This window comes from Pituophis catenifer, unplaced genomic scaffold, assembly GCF_029215685.1.
Source record: "Pituophis catenifer annectens isolate HBS135680 unplaced genomic scaffold, rPitCat1.0.hap2 SCAF_1, whole genome shotgun sequence".
NCBI lineage: Eukaryota > Metazoa > Chordata > Lepidosauria > Squamata > Colubridae > Pituophis > Pituophis catenifer.
In genome coordinates this window covers 101,181,153-101,194,665 of record NW_027256881.1, presented here as the reverse complement: position 1 = coordinate 101,194,665, position 13,513 = coordinate 101,181,153, and the positions used below count along the sequence as shown (strand labels likewise).

At 38.2% G+C, this 13,513-nt stretch overlaps 1 protein-coding gene across 2 annotated transcripts in view; it reads right to left on the bottom strand.

Moving 5' to 3' along the window:
- Positions 1-13,019, bottom strand: part of SESN1 (sestrin 1) — a 46,613-nt gene extending 33,594 nt beyond the window's left edge. Inside the window, exon 1 of one of the 2 annotated variants that reach the window (XM_070953472.1) lies at positions 12,713-13,019. In XM_070953472.1, the coding sequence (XP_070809573.1) occupies positions 12,713-13,000 (288 nt within the window). In that variant the 5' untranslated portion in view covers positions 13,001-13,019. The remainder of the gene's footprint in view (positions 1-12,712) is intronic. The other variant, XM_070953490.1, reaches the window with a different exon arrangement.
- Positions 13,020-13,513: the final 494 nt, after the last annotated feature.

The following is a 13,513-nucleotide window of genomic DNA, read 5'->3' as shown; positions in this document are numbered from 1 at the left end:
TATTTTTGCAGGTACTGATCTATTCATGTATTTTTGCAGGCACTGATCTACTCATGTATTATTTTTTTTTAAATTTGATTTATATGCCGCCCTTCTCCGGAGACTCAGGGCGGCTTACAATGCGTTAAGCAATAGCCTTCATACTTTTGTAAATTTATACAAAGTCAGCTTATTGCCTCCACAAACTGGGTCCTCAATTTACCTACCTTAGAAAGGATGAAAGGCTGAGTCAACCTTGAGCCTGGGGAGATTCGAACTTGCAGTAATTGCAGGCAGCTGAATGTTAATAACAGGCTATTAGTCTGCTGTGCCACCAGGCTCTTTTTGCAGGCACTGGTCTACCCATTTATTTTTGCAGGCACTGGTCTACCCATTTATTTTCTTTTACCACTGATCAGCTGTAGGGCGGCCCTTTGAAGCCCCGGGGCAAGAGTTTAAACAGTTTTTTTCCCTCTAGCCATCAGCTGGGACTCAAGAGGCAGCAATAGTCTGGGGTGGGGCCAAATAAAAGGTAAGAATAACACAGGGGGTGGGGGGGCAGAACCGGTTCGGTGACGTCATATCGTCACCGCTACTGGCTCGGCGGAACCGGGCGGAACCGGGAGGAACCCACCACTGAGGTAGTCCTATATTAGTCCTGTACCATTCCTTTATTGACCGTTCAAAATTACAATGGCACCGAAAAAAGTGATTTACGACTAGTCCTTGCATTTATGACCATTACAGCATCCCTAGGATCACATGGTCAAAATACAGACCCTTGGCAACCAGCATACATGTACAAAGATTGCAGCATCCTGGGGTCATGTGATTGCCATATGCTGGCTGCCAACAAGTCAAGTCAATAAGGGAAGCTGGATTCACTTAAAGAGCACACGATTCACTGAACTGGAGTGATACGCTTAATAATCATGACAAGAAAGGTAGTAAAATCATCACAACTCACTTAACAACCATCTTACTTAGGCAATGGAAATTCTGATCCCAATTGTGGTCATAAGTCAAGGACTACCTGTATTGACTTACAACCATAATTAGGACTGAAATTTGGGTTGCTGAACAAAAAAATGTCATGTGACTTCATCGCCTAGTAGCTGCAATCCTAGCTACCTTTGTTAAGGTAATCTACCAGTCGTTAAAAGGGATGCGGTGGCTCAGTGGCTAAGACGCTGAGCTCATCGATCGAAAGGTCGGCAGTTCAGCGGTTCGAATCCCTAGTGCCGCGTAATGGGGTGAGCTCCTGTTACTTGTTCCAGCTTCTGCCAACTTAGCAGTTCGAAAGCACGTAAAAAATGCAAGTAGAAAAATAGGGACCACCTTTGGTGGGAAAGTAACAGCGTTCTGTGCACCTTTGGCATTTAGTCATGCTGGCCACATGACCACGGAGACGTCTTCGGACAGCCCTGGCTCTTCGGCTTTGAAATGGAGAAGAGCACCGGCCCCTAGAATTGGGAACGACTAGCACATATTTGCGAGGGGAACCTTTACCTTTTTTATCAGTTGTTAGCTGATGATCCACCTCAATCAAAGCCATTTATGTCTTGGTCCCTTCCAGCCCTGAACCCAGTAAGGAACTGCCTCCGATTGATTCCCCCTAGCCACCTATTTCCCCCATATTACTGCCCCTTTGGCTCTGGGACTACATGCTACAACTCAGGAATCTGCAGCTACCCCACTCAATCAAAGTCATCCTTGCTACCCTGCACCTGGTGACCCCTGCCATCCCTGCTAATCTTCACCACCATCTTCTTGTTCCTGCTGATGAGGCATGTCTGGCCTGGCCGTTGGGGCGTACGGGACTGGTTTCATGCGGCAAATAAGAAGGAAAAAAAAGCACAAAGCAGCAGGAAGGGATGCAGCAACTAACACTCCCCTTTGTACCATGTTCCTGAGCTGTAAGGGGCTGGCTTCGCACTGCAAAAAATTGAAAAAGAAAGGCTGCTTTTGGCTTCCCCCTCCCCATTTTCACAAAGCCCCCCCCCACCCAGGAGCTTGTTGCAAAAAGAAACAGAAAAAGAAAAGGCCTTTATACTATTACAGTAAATCAATGAAAATGATTTTGTTTTCTAGATAGATAGTAGAATGTAAAATCAAAACTTTTAAAATAGAGAATAAGCTTCATTCTAAGTAACCTCACGGCCATCAGTAAAATGTTATTGAACTGGATTCTTTTCACCAGGAAGCTTTCCACTTGTCATAGAACTTGTGTCCTTTTTGGTTATCCATTTTTGTTGACCTTCAGAAGCACTCAGCGCAGATAATACTTCCCATATGATAAAGCTGAAAGTATTTTGTTAAGTAGTTAAGCAGGATTCATACAGATGAGGAATCGATGCAAAATCTATTGCGGCTCTCTTAATTAGGGCCTGGTGGCTTAGCAGACTAAAAGCATTGTGATTAACACCAGCTGTCTGCAATTATTGTAAGTTCGAATCTCACCAGGCTCAAGGTTGACTCAGCCTTCCATCCTTTCTAAGGTAGGTAAAATGAGGACCCAGTTTGTGGGGGCAATAAGCTGACTTTGTATAAATATACAAAAGTATGAAGGCTATTGCTTAACGCATTATAAGCCGCCCTGAGTCTCCGGAGAAGGGCGGCATATAAATCAAATTTTAAAAAAGAAATAAATCTATGAGCAAAATACAAATTTTCACCATGAGAACCATGCAGTACTTCTAAAAGATTCACATTCACATTCCCCCCTCTCCTCCCCCTGACTATTAAGGGTTAGAAAATTTAAGTAAGAATTAGGGCAATATTGTTAACTAGCAGCGTCAATTACAGTAACATTGCCACAGAAGGAAGGAAAAAGGGAGGGAGGGAAAGCGAGTTTATTCCATTGGTTCTGGTGGGAAACCAACTGTTTATTTTTATTTTTTTCCTCATCTGTTGCTAATTAGTAGTCATTCCCATCTGGACAACTACAATGTTTCAAGTTAGTTCGTAAGTTTTATATATTTAAAAATCAGTATCTATATTTGACTATTCTTCTTCTTCCCTATTCCTTTTCCCTTTGTTCATATCTTATTTATCTATTTATATAAGAAATTCATATAGCCTCCTATCTCACAATAATGACTCTGCCTTTTAGAAAGTCAGTAAACATGTTTTAAATTGCTCTGGGCATGGGTTATTATTTGTACAGGTCCATAATGCTGTCCAGATTGTTAAAAAATGGAAGCATGCAGATCATTTGATAAGACGCTTCACTTTGGGTCCATTCTTAACATTACCTCTTGGTTTTCATGTCTTTTATACAAACACCTAAGGAAGCCTTGATGCACCAAGCCTTTGAGTAACTAGGTCTACTTTGCTTGAATGATTTTCAGAGACCTATTAAACTTAACCAACTCACGTATCAGCTAATAGAAAGACACACACACACACACACCCTTTTTTTATTTTGTACAACTCAAGCATGCACAGTGGTCTTGCTTCCCATTTCTCCACAATAACTCTATGAGGCAAGGAGCTGGGCTGAGAAAGAATGACTGACCCAAAGTCACCCAGTGAGTTTTCAAGCCTAAGAGATGGAAGGTAAGGTCAGTTCAAATGCTTTGACTCAACCTGGACTCTTTGTTAGTTCATGGACTCATCCATATACTGTACTTTTAATTCCCAATAATACTGAAGTTGCTTGTCATTGCATTCTTCTGCAATGGTTTTTCAACTTTTTCAAGTCTAGCTTACAGTCCTTATATTTCCTTTTAGTCTCCAATTAACCAAAGCTGACCGGCTTCACTTTCAAAATTAACCAAGATGTCTAAGTGCTACCAAGAAAAAAAGAGAAACTGAATGAACTCAGTTATTTTCTTTTCACGATAGTGACAAGTTTTACTCATAAAACAGATGACTACAGATTGCAAAAAGACTAAGCAAAGAAAGTCTTTTCAGAATCTTTACCCAGATCTACCCAAGGGTGGATTTTAGTCTAGATTTTTGTCTTTCTACTTTTGTTATTTTGGTTTTGGCCTCTTCTTCAACTTCTTAAGTATTAGATAATAGCTTTTAATTATTTACACCAACTGCACAGTTTACACCATTTTTCTTTTCCAGATGTTGACCTTGTTCCTACAATTACTAGTGACTGTACCAATGATTGTAGGCTAAATTGTGGGGGTGTACAAACCATTCTGAACTTTGAAAAGTTTTTCCAATTTTAATGGAAATGTTCCAATGTTCCTCTGACCATAACAGCAATGTTCCAAGTAGCCTAAAACAGTTTTGATATAGTAGGAACATTTCTGTGCTAAGGTGGGAACTCATCTATTTTGAATCCAACCTCAAAATGTTCAGACTTTGAAATAGTCTACAAGTTAAATATGAACAAAGTGACTTAATACTAGTGTGTCACAAACTAATTTTATATTAGAATTGGATATATGTGAATATCTTTTCACAATTTCCATTCAATTGCCATGGATTTAACTTTTCTTATCTAGAATAAAAAAAAACCCAAATTCCCATTCATCATTCCATATATGCATATTTTATATTGTTTCAAAGGAATCAAATCTTCAGGCTTGTCTCACCATAATTTTGACCTTACTTCTTTCTCAAGTGAGTCATAGACTAAATATTCAGTATTGCACAACAGTGGCAATGTAGCTTATGGTAGCTCTTTGCATGCCAGTGCATGTTAAAATTTTACAACATAAATACAGTGGGCATTCACACTGTTAAATAAAATATTTATAAGAAAACCTAGGGCAGGCCACATCTTACAAACACAAAAGGAACACCTCATTAAAAAGAAAGAATCAGTGCAGCCAAGTGAGAGAACAAATGAAGTATCCCTTGCCTATACAGGCAAATTCTTTATCTGAAGTTAAAAACATATTTAAACATGTGCAGCACTTAAAACAGGTTTTAGCACGATAAACATAAATAACAGTTTGGATTCCCAAATAGCATTATTTATTTAATTAGAAGTTGGAGCTACAATAGTTTTAGTCCAATTTAGGAAATAGTTAATTCTTAATATCCCACTCTAGGATCTGTAATTAAGGACTAAGTTTTTACTTACCTATTTATTTTAACTCAAGGCAGTAAGCATAATAATACTTCTTCCTCCTCACAACAACAATCTTATGAAGTGGGTTAGGCTGAGAGACTGGCTCAAGTTATACAGTCAGGTTTCATGCCTAAAATGGGACTAGAACTCACAGTCTCCTGGTTTCTAGGCCATCATCTTAACTACTGCAACAAACAAATTTCTTTGCTCTACACTGTATATGCTATAAGTATACAACCTGGTTGTCTCCAAATGTTTGTGAATACTATTCCTATTCTCTCTAAACATGGCCATAGAGTTATATTTATTGTACCAGTAATACAAAACATACCCTGAACTCTGCATATTTATGATTGCCATAACCACACAAATGTTCCTTCTAAGTCTTAGAAACAAAATCTTACAAACACTTTAATTTATCCATCCCAAGAATCTAAAACTTAGGAGTTATATGGTTCCCATGCTGATTGGTTGGGGAATAATTCCTGGCCCTAACACTGTTTTTTTTAGAATCAAAAGTATTCTTAGCATATCTTAACGATCATTAGAATCTGAATAGGAAAGGACAACATAAAGTTTGAGAAGGAAGCTGCGGTACTTCTATTGTGTTGTAAAATGGCCTTGGCTTCCTTTCATCCTTGCCATATCAGATTAGAAGCTTATATTATACCCCGGCAGATCATATGCCACTTTCATAGAACATCCATAAGTCTTATCAGAGACCAGGATAAAACTGGTCTATCTATCCAGTTCTATCCATCTAACTGTAATTCTCACTGGTGGTTCTTAATGCATCTGCTTCACTATCTAATGTTCAGAGATTAGGATTAGGGTTCAATAAGTACACATATTTACTTTAAACTGTATTATACAATGGGATATTCTATGATAAGATGTTCATATCTTTTGAAAACTTCTTTCAAATTCACTAGTTTATAAGGAAAACTTACATTCACTCTCTGTGTCTGTCTTAGAAATCTATATTCAGTGCAATTAAGAAGGAATCTAGGCAGAAATAATTTTTGGTTTCAAGTTAAAATCATATATTAGTTTAGATAACAACAGCATTTACCTCACAAGCAGCCAAAAAACTACTGTATTTCTAAGCTCAATTATACATATTTCAGACTAGTGGCATAAACAGGAATCTAAACTTGCAAAATTCATTAGGGATATTAAGAATATTTTTAAAATTTCTGAATCTAATTTAGAAGAATAGTTCTAATAATAATTCTTGTAATATTACAAGAATAGTTATCTATTGACAAAACCTCTGCAAGAAGCAACATTTGAAGAGCAACATTCCCTGATCAGAATAAATGAATATTTATTGCAGGTGCAATTGGATAGTTTCAAAGGGATTCCTTAATTTTGTCTTTTCTTGAAATGTGGTACTTGCAATACAAGCCAGCAATTCCTATGGTGACACGGTGCCTTCCCCGGTACTTTTTATTATTATTATTCATGTGAGGATGGGAAGAAGAGCATTTTATATGATTTCTTGAGTATTGTAACTATAAAAACCCTTCAAGATGAAATTGTCCTTTTGTGATGGACAAATATGGTCTCTCCAATGTGATAACCCAACATGTTCTTCTTTCATGGAAGAGTGGAAATCCTCTTCCTCTCAGCAGGAACAGGAAGAGAATTGGAGCTGACAAAACCTTTTTGAACAGAATAGCCAACTGCTGTGTAAACACGTTTCAATATTTGGCAGCAGTTCAACCAGCAGATGGTAAAACAAGACAACACAAACTCTGTGAAATAATAATGACTATGAACTAGCAACTAGAAATGCAGTGCCCTTTTTTCTTAAGTAAACCCTTTAACTGTCAATGATTTAGTCAATTGGCACCCTTTTTGTCCTTGAGCTTGACAATTGCTGTGGGAGGCAATGAAAGTGGTCGGCCTCAAAATACATGTTCTAGGGAGTGTATAGAGGTAGTTGACTCTATGCAGACAGAAATTCTCCCATTATTCTTTCATGTATACTCTTCAGTGTACACAGAGAAGGTTTACATTATCTTTCCCTTTGTGGTGATATCACTCTGCACCACTCTTTCTTTGCAGGCAAGAAAGCACATGATTCAGTCACAGCTATATATAGTCTTCTCTATCTGTCTCCATGTATTTCCCCAATTTAACTAATTTTCCCAACAAGCAACTATTCGACTGCATTGAAAACTGTATTTTCTCAAATGAAATCATGGAAGCAGTGGCATGGAAGCAGGAGAGATCTGTAAGCAGATATGAACACTTTTGACATTTTTACACTATGTATGCACAAAATGGCAGCTTTAAACATCTATATATACATTCAGTAAATTACATAGCTTTAACCCATGTCCTACATAATATATCTGATTTTTGCTCTGAGTTGTGAAAAAATGTAAGGAATACATGCTATAGGTTAACACATCAACCATTAATAGTTGGAAAAATTAATGCTGTATAGAATAACTAAAAGATAGGAGCTTAATCTAGTGAATATTACATTTCTGCAAATATTTTATTTTGAATAAAAACATTTCTTTAGCCAGGATTAGATAGCCAAGACTTAAAACAGAATCTAGGGTACTGAAAGAAACCACTCATAAAAATACACTTCAAGATACTGTTGACTGTTCTTTCATATTCTTGAATGTTTCATTTGGAAAGTTAATGTACCACATTAAACAAAATGCTTTGAGTTGGCAGAATGCTTGGAAAATTCTGCTCTCAATTTAGATTTACACATACCCTTTTCTTTATCACTTCCTGCCTGTGCCATCCTAACAATAAGTGCCACTTGAACATACTTTCTCCAGCAATCCTTTGTGCATCACAACAGCAGGAATATTTGCAAGATTTAAAGCTTTTCACCTGACACTTGTCAAAAACTCTCAAGAATAGAATAAAGTAGAAAAGAAATCTGGGCAGACAGAAGATTACAGTTCATTGATAAGTCCAGGCTTAAAGTAGTTTATTGATATTATTTACCAGAAAATATCTGAATTTTTTAGAGGACAGAAATCATTCTGATAATTACCAGAATTTCCCTCATCTGCTCAAAATCTCAAAAGGTGTGTATCTTTTTTCCTAAGCAAGCTGGACTAGTCAGTTCCTAGTTTTTATCCAGCAAAACATTCCACATGTTCTCAAATGAGAAAGCAGGTTTAGCTTCTTTAATATAAGAGGCCTTAATCAACCCATACTCCATCTTGAACCTCTCCCTATATATCAAAGCAAAATTGAACTTTTATGTAGGTAAATTCTTCAGTTTCAAGTGAGGCAGCATGCTGGTAATAGGCAGTTTATCACCACTATTCCATGCCAAACCAGAGACCTGTTGTGGAAGTCCAAACTCAATATCTGACAAAGCTGAGGGTTGGACGGGTAGAAACAAATTCAAAATTAATCTCAAGAAGGTAGAGCTGCTTTTGTATCTCAGCTCAGAATCTGCCCCAGGTCTATTTGGACCATGAAATCCAGGCAATTGTTCTGGATGGGAATTTCCAGTGCAATGAGGTGGGTTGAATGAGGAGGTAGAGATTTCTAAGGGTCTCTCAGTAAAATGCCTGAAAAATTTAGCAGTTCTTTCATGAACTGGTATTTAGCTGAAGAATAGGAAACAAAGATTGGAAAGATTGAACTATACAGTGGAACTTCCCAGGGATCTGTATTAAAACTCATGTTTATTAGCTTGCTCACAGATAAGTAACAAATGAGCAGTGAAGTCAGTAACACAAAATCCCTACTAATAACATATAGGCTATTTCACTGATAGTAATTTAGATTTTAGAACATCTCCATATTATCACTGAATTATTGCTTAAAAGATATAAATCCTGTTGTTGTCATTATTACTTTTTTGGCACAAACATGGTTGAATGACTCTAGAAGATAGTCTAATGGGGAAATGACCAGAGTCTTCTAAGTTTCACTCAGTTATTGCTGTGGTAATATAAAATCCATCCTCATTATTATATAAACCTCACCATTTATTTCTATTTGCTGCTAATGTTCTAATGCTAATGATTCCAATAAGGTTCATTTAATAATAAAAAATGAATGATGATCTTGAAATGTAGAATGAAAAATAGAAAAAAACAAGAGTTAAAACAGCAAGTATGTTCAAAGTAATCCAGTTGTAAATCCAGTTATGTATCACTAGCCTATTGCTGAAAGAAGCCAAAGTAGTATTAAGTGTTGCAGTGTAAAAGAAGTATTTCTTCTTTATCCCAACATAAAATCCCCATTGTGAACAATCTAGATTCTAAACCATATCATGGAATATCAGAGAGCTCTTCAGCTTCAACAGTTCTGATTTCTCTGTTATGGAAACATAAATATTCTCCTGATTGGGGTAGACAACAACAGGAACACTAACCAATCACTTTCTTATAAAGAGAATACATATACTTATGCATGCTCCACAGTTCAATGCTTCTATATTTCCTTCACACACACAAGCCATTTTCTGAAACATCAGCTTTTCAGGAATATGCATATGATTTTCTTTTCTCCCAATTATTTTTCTGTTAAATAGTACTATACCTTGTATCGCTACAAACTGTCTAGAGTTAGCTTTGTATATGACAATGGCTATCAGGATACTTCATGCCATTTAGCAATAGCACTTAGACTTCTATACTGCTTCACAGTATTTTACAACCCTCTCTAAGTGGTTTACAGAGTCAGCATATTGCCCCCAACAATTTGGGTCCTCATTTTATCCACCTCAGAAGGATGGAAGGCTGAGTCAACCTTGAAACTGGTGAGATTTGATCTGCCAAATTGCAGTGAGCCGGCAGTCAGCAGAAGTAGCCTGCAGTACTCCACTGCGCTACCCTGGCTCATTTAGTGGAAATTACATGTTAATTCCCTGTTTAGAAAACTGGCAAACTAAATTGTGGGGAGTACACATCAATGCCAAAAATAACTTATCTGAAAAGTAAGCCTGATACACAATGTCATTCAACATGGAAATCACTTATGTAGAAACATTCTACACAGTAAAGAGACTATTTGGAAATGTCACCATGGGGAACTCCCACAATATAACTATGGAAACCTGGGAAAGTAGATCACCTGGTATTTTATTCAAGAGCAATTCTTAAATAAATAACAGGTCAATTGTCACTGTTTACCTGGACTTGCATCTTCTCAGTTTTTTTTTTTTTTTTTTTAATTTGATTTATATGCCGCCCTTCTCCGAAGACTCAGGGCGGCTTACAATCTGCTCAGCAATTGGGTAATATGGCTGAACCTTTTACTCTTGCAAAATCAGGTGCCTTTTTCCTTTCTAATAACAATAGTGCAGGATCAGTGGAGGAGGAAGATTAACTGTGTGAACTAACTATATCAGACATGCATGCTCTGAATGTGCCAGGAGGCAATACTGAAGGTGAGAGATGTGGGGGGGTTTTTATATAGTTTTTTAAAACTTTCCTTAATAAAAAAATTACTTATTAGAAGTTCTGAAATGAATATATCAATTTGCATACATATTTTCAGTCTTGCTTGTTGGGTTAAACTTGACAATTAATAGCATTCCACACTCTAAATGGGGTATTAACTACCTACCATTACTTACTTACTATGCTAACCCCTAACTTGCATTCTCTTGCTTATGAGTGATACACTTTCGGTTGCTGTAGTGGACATAAAAGCCTGCTGACAGATGTACTTTGTTGTGCAATTTGACTAGCTAATGCATTTTTCTTGACATAAGCATTTTAAACTAGTTTTCATTTTTCTTTCATGTATAGTGGCACAGAAACACAACTTTGGCTTATGGAGAAAAGTTAATTTCAGGAAGAATAGCTACTCATATCAGAAAATCAGCCACTTCCTTTTCTCAGTACTGAATAGTTTCCAAGGAACTATAGACCTGGAATTATTGTTAACTGTGTTTGATTCCTTAATTCCAAATATCTCTCTGCTGGAGCAATGCAGTACTTTGAATCTGAATCCCCAAAGGTGTTCTGGAACACATCAGAGTGCAAACATAGTACCTGACAGCAGTACCTTAAAACAAACACATTTTTGCCAGCTCATGTGGTGGGTTGAAAGGGCAGCCATTCAGTCCTGGAAAAAACTGCTTTAAATAGCTGTGGAAAAGTGAAATGTCTGTGCCTCCACGTGCTCCAAAGTATTTTACAGAACTAATATATATACCTTTTAATCCATTATTTTGTTCTTCAGTTGTTATATCTCAATATTCTAGGAAATAGAATCTGCAGAACTAAAGTCCTTCCACATTTGCTATTTTACCCATGAACTGTTAATTAGATTTCCCATGTGAGAATGGGATGATGAATTAGGTAAATCTCTCATCCAAAAGACTTCTAAACCTCATACCTACTAGGGAAAAAAAGTAGATCAATTCTAATACATTTTTGTTGTAAATCTTCAACAAGTTAATAATCACCCAGAAATGTTCAGGCATATCACCATGGGATGCAGTGTATCTCTAATATTTATTCAGTGAAATATTCCTAGTGCCGCGTAATGGGGTGAGCTCCCGTTACTTGTCCCAGCTTCTGCCAACCTAGCAGTTCGAAAGCACGTAAAAAATGCAAGTAGAAAAATAGGGACCACCTTTGGTGGGAAGGTAACAGCGTTCCGTGTGGCTTTGGCGTTTAGTTGTGCAGGCCACACAGAAACGTCTTCGGACAGCGCTGGCTATTTGGCTTTGAAATGGAGATGAGCACCGCCCCGTAGAGTCAGAAACAACTAGCACGTATGTGCGAGGGAAACCTTTACCTGTACCTTATATGTAAAAGTTCATATACTGAACGTGTTGCAAGTTTAATTATATAACTTACAATTTGAATCAACTCCTTACGTTGTGCTTATAATGATAGTTATCCTTTTCTGGGACAGAAAATAATGAGATAAAAGCTTTGTATTCCTCAACTTACAATTCCATTTGATGCTAAACAATGAAGTAAAAGCTTTATCTCTCAGATTTTTGCAGGTTATATTTCTATATGCTGACTTTCCATATTAATGAGCATGTGTGTACCATCACTTTCCATTTGCTATCCCATCATGTACCGCAATTCAATCATGATTTGAGGCTTACCTACTCAAGAGTAATTGAAAACATTTTGGGCTTCTGCAACCCAGGCCTTATCGCCTTACAAGATATTGTTTAAAACCTAAGTGGTACAAATCCAAACTGATGCCTATTTCAGATTCAGATGATAAAGCTCTCAACTTACTTAAAAAAACAGTGTGAGAAATGGCAGTATGAAGGTAATGCGCAAGTACTGTACAAATCCAGGTGGTGATTGTATGAATGGCAAGCTAAGCTATTTTTTTGGCAGTTGGTATACAGTAGCAAAGTAACTAACATTAAAGGGAGCATCATTTATATGTTTAAAAAAAACTATCCCAAAATATTAAGAATGATAGGCTGGGCAATATAACATAAATACACGATCAATTCTGATAAGTCAAACTGATTTTCATGTCCCATAACAAAGCTGCACATTTTTGTACGATTCCCAAAATGGATTTTACCCTTTCAGAGTAGTTGCATTCCGGGGTGACCATTGTTCTATAATTCTGCGACATTTCCCCCCCCCCCCCCAAGGTCATTGTTCTGTTTGATCATTGCCACTCCAGTTCCCATTATGTTTTTGTGCCAAGTCAGAAAGGCAAGAAAACCAAGCGTAATCAAGAGCAGAAGGTTATAAACCATGCTTTTACCTGAACGTGTTTCAGAATGGCTTCGGTCTTCTCTCTCACATCTCTGAAGGGACACCTCTTGGAAAGCGTGAGCAGACGAGCAAGCATTTGGTTCAGCTCACCTGGGGCGCTATTTGCAGAGGGCAGGAGCCCTTCTGCAGCTGGAGGAGACGCACTGCCTTGGTCCAGAGCCATTGCCTCGCTTTTCTTCAGGACCACCTGCTTTATGTTTTCCAAGGCGCTGACTCTTGCGTTGGCATCCCGGCTGCACAGCCCGTCCCACCTCACCTCTCCATCTCCTTCAGCCATTCTTAGAGGAAAAAAAAAACCACGATCCTCCGCTCTTCCCAGTCTCAGTTTGTGGGCACCGTCCTCATGGTGAACTTTCTCTGGAAAAATCAAAAAAGGAGAACGGCTAAAGAACAGGGGAGGCTGGCACCACCACCACCACCGGGTTTACCTGTCAACCCCTAGACAATCCGTCCCTTTGCATGGCTGAGCAGCACCAAGCGGTGCTTTCGGCCAAGTAGGCGGCGGAGCAAAGCGCCGAATTTTCTGCCACTGTCAGGCAGCGGATACTTCGATTTCCATAATCCCGGGCCAACTACAAACTTTCATGGGGAATGACTGAGAAATCTGCTCCCCCCCCTCCCCCGTCGCAGAAAGGAGGGGGATGAAAAAGCGGCTGGCTTCCACGACTCCAGATGCGGCAGAGTTAGTTCCTTCCTTCCTTCCTATGTCTGCTAGCCACTCTCACCCTCCGGGGGGAAGAAAAAAAATGAAGCCCGAACTCCCCTTTTAAATTCTCTCCCTTCTACTTCT